Source organism: Mus pahari, chromosome 12, assembly GCF_900095145.1.
Source record: "Mus pahari chromosome 12, PAHARI_EIJ_v1.1, whole genome shotgun sequence".
Classification (NCBI taxonomy): domain Eukaryota; kingdom Metazoa; phylum Chordata; class Mammalia; order Rodentia; family Muridae; genus Mus; species Mus pahari.
This window is the reverse complement of record NC_034601.1, coordinates 17374537-17378274: the sequence shown is the minus strand read 5'-3', so window position 1 is coordinate 17378274 and position 3738 is coordinate 17374537. Positions and strand designations below refer to the sequence as shown.

At 42.8% G+C, this 3738-nt stretch overlaps 1 protein-coding gene across 1 annotated transcript in view; it reads left to right on the top strand.

Annotated features, from left to right (window-relative positions):
* Positions 1 to 1579: 1579 nt before the first annotated feature.
* Liph (lipase H) overlaps positions 1580 to 3738 on the top strand; it is a 37949-nt gene continuing 35790 nt past the window's right edge. The window contains exon 1 of the mRNA XM_021210007.2: positions 1580 to 1658. Within this exon, the coding sequence (XP_021065666.1) occupies positions 1610 to 1658 (49 nt within the window). The 5' untranslated portion in view covers positions 1580 to 1609. The remainder of the gene's footprint in view (positions 1659 to 3738) is intronic.

Here is a 3738-nt window from a genome sequence, read left to right as displayed (position 1 = left end):
TGTGTTCCTGCGGTGTTCTCGAAAGGTCTAGAAGGAGGCCCCCATTCCTCAAGTTCCTCCTGAAGCCCCCTTCTCAGTTCTATAGCAAGTCTTCAGAGGGGTGGGGATGGCGTCAGCTGTGTGACCTGGAAGGCAGTACCTGGAGTTAGCAAGAGGCAGCAGCAAGTACCTTGGCATCAGGCTTAGTGCTGAGGACTCCAGCTTCCATGCCTCATTTAGTCTGCATAACCCCATGAGTCAGGAGATCTTATCTTCATTTCATGATGGAGAACGTTGAGACACACAGAACATAAATGTTTTATTTATTGAGGCCACATATTTCTGTCAAGAAGCACTTCACATAGGCACCTCGACAGTGCTAAATGCTAATTGCGTATGCCTGGTGTGTTTGAGTGAAAAAGGTGGGTTTTGTGGTTGTTTGGCTTTGTCCTTACTATTTTTTTTTTTTTTTTTAAAGATTTATTTATTTATTATATGTAAGTACACTGTAGCTGTCCTCAGACGCTCCAGAAGAGGGCATCAGACCTTTGTTACGGATGGTTGTGAGCCACCATGTGGTTGCTGGGATTTGAACTCTGGACCTTCCGAAGAGCAGTCGGGTGCTCTTACCCACTGAGCCATCTCACCAGCCCTGTCCTTACTATTTTTAAGGTTATAAAATATCCAGAAACTTATCGTTAGGGGAATTTTCACTACAAAGAGGGTTACATCACTTTGCAGTGTATCCTGTCGTTAGTGACCTGCCTTCCCATCTTGTCTAGGTACACTCTTTACTGCTGAAGTACCCTCACCCACAGTAACCTCATAGAGCAGCAGGATTGGTTATGTCTAGCGTAGGCCTTAGAAAGGTTGGAAAGATGTAGATGTGTTCTTCCCCTTTAATCAGACAACTGGATGGGTGAGATCACACAGTGGGTAAAGGTGTTTGTCCCCAGTTCTGACCATGCGCGGGAAGGACAGGGACCTCAACCCACACTCACCTGCCACACCCAATAAATAAAATTCAAAAATAAAAACTCAGCTATGAGGAAGACAAGGACTCTGGATGAGAAGTAAGCAAGCTAAGTACAACCCTGGAGCATAGATCTATTCGTAAATTAGGCTGCATAGCAGAGCTTAATGACATGTTCTTAATAAAAGTCCAAACCGGGCCTGTGGAGAACGCGGAGTTAACATCCAAGTGGCTTTGTACACACAGTGGCGATTGGGGAATGCTGACCCGGATTTGTCATCCGGGATTCATTCATAAAGGAAAAGGATTCCAAATGAGGTTTATTTCAACACACCAAGCGAAACAGCTAGGAAACCGCCCACGAGGAAGGGAACCTTTTACTCCTCATCCTTCAAATGCAAATGGAACATTAACATATGCGCCAATTGTGCAAGCAGAAAGTCCCAGACCTTTTATTGCAAAGAGGAGGAGCCAAAGATCCTGACAGGACTAACGAGGCCACAGAACCTCCCTCGGGGACTTCCTGTTGTCAACGACTCACTCACTTGGAAAAAGCCAGACTTCAGGGTGGGACGCGGGAACGCGGGAACGCCAGGCTCTGCGGAGTGGGACGCGTCTGTCCTCGTGTTTGGGGCACATGATCTCTCGAGGTTCCCTATGCTGAGGTTATGCTTTCTCGTCAGTTTCATGTGCTTGGCGAAATCAGGTAGGTCATTTAGCCAATGTTTTTAAGAAGTATTAGTGGACTTTCAAAGTTCTATGTGAGCATATTTGAGGCCAGGAGCTATAGAAAATGAGCTTTCTTACGGTGAATTTTTTTTTTCCCTCTCAACCATAGATCAAACCCTTATCTCTTTGAATTAACTTGAAAAGGCTAAGGGTAGTATTGATTTTTTCTTAGTTAAATTGTGTCTTCCCACCTATATAAAATTAAATAACTTTTCTTAAACTGTAAAAATTTATTTTGTGATGTTTACATAGAGAAGTTGTTTTTCTCTTTTTGTTTCATTTTTTTGCAATGGTAAATTTTTATACTTTCATGTATTTATTTAGGTGTATTTAAACCACTGTTACAAAAATAATAATTTCATATAAATAAATTTCTTATAATGGTGTGTGATATATTTATAACTTAAAAATTATTAATTGCCAGGCTGTGGATGTAGTTCAGTCATAGAATATATGCCTAGTATGTATGACACTCCGGGTTCAATTTCTAATATAAGGAAAGATAATAAAATCAAAATGAAATTATGAATCTCCGTGGTGAGATAACAAACATGAAGTGAAGTGTACTTCTCAGTCCTTCCTGGAACCCACTTCTGTTTCACACAAGCTTGTGACTGTGAATTCTGACATAACTTGTGTTGGTTTGTTTGTTTAAGACAAGTTTTCTCTGGGTAGACCTGACTGCCCCGGGACTTAAACCAGGCCAGTCTTGAACTCACTGGGATAAAGGTGTTCAGCACCACACCCAGCCTTGAAATATCTTTTTAAAGGGCAGGGGGCAGATATCAGACCTGCAGACCATTCATGCGCCATGGCTCCTAAAAATGGCACACATCGTTTGCTCTAAGGAAGTAACCTTTGGTGGAGGCAACGCAGACAGTGCTTGGTCCTTTTAAACCTATGGCCTTAACACACACTGGGCAAACACGCAACTACTGAGCTATGTTCCCAACTACAAGAATAACGTAAAAAACAACCAACCAACCAAACCAACCAACAGGAAACCTCAAATGCAGACTAGATATGGCAGAAATGTCTCTACTCCGGGACTGGTTAAGGTTTCAAATATCAAACTGTTTTCCATTACATTTGTTTACTTAATATGTGTGGGCACACAAGCCACAGGGCCCACGTGGAGGTCAGAGTACAACGTGTAGGAGCTGGTTTTCTACTCCCACTGTGTGGTACCGGCTACAACTCAGGCTGCCGGGCTTGCTATCAGTTGCCCTGACCCACTGAGCCATCTTGCTGGTTCCAGTATTAAACTGGCTGTTAAAGAAAGCGATCTTTGGGGTGGAGAAGATGGCTCAGGGGATAAAGTACTTTCTAGACAAATATGAACCCACATAAATGCCTAAGGGGTATGAAGTCCTACACTCGGAGCTCTGTGGGCAGGGACAGAGGATTCCTAAGCCAGTGGACCAGTGGAGAGAGCTCTAGGCTCCAGTGAGAGACCCTGCCTCAGTTCATAAACTGAGGTGATTGAAGAAGACATCTGCCAAACGCGGAGAGCCTCCACATGCGCAAGCACACTCGTACATGTGCACACACACACGTGAATATGCATACACACAAACACACATCACACACACATAGGAGTGCCAGAATGAGGGAAAGTAAAAATAACCGTTAAAATAATTCTGATGCTTTTTCAGAAATGCCCCAACATGTTTTAGAATTAATTCAAAAGGGGGCGAGATGGCCAAATGGGTAAAAGCGCTAACCGCGTAAGCCTGTTAAACCGAGTTGGATCCTCCAAACCTCTGGAGAGGTGGAAGGGGAACACTAACTCCTCACGTATGAGCTGTGACATGCAAGGGCATGTGTGTGTGCACTCACAATGCTAAAGAAAATGTAAAAAAAATAAAAATAAAATAATGCGAAGGATAAGACGGTAGAAGTCAATTTTGTAAACTGGTATGCTAATAGGTAAAGCTTAGAATCAAACTAGAAAATGTATTGTAATTATAGTAGGATTTACTTTCAGCCCGCCTTGAATGCACTGTTTCAAGTCTTTGTACAATCGAATCAACAGTTGCTAACTTTTTTTTTTTTTT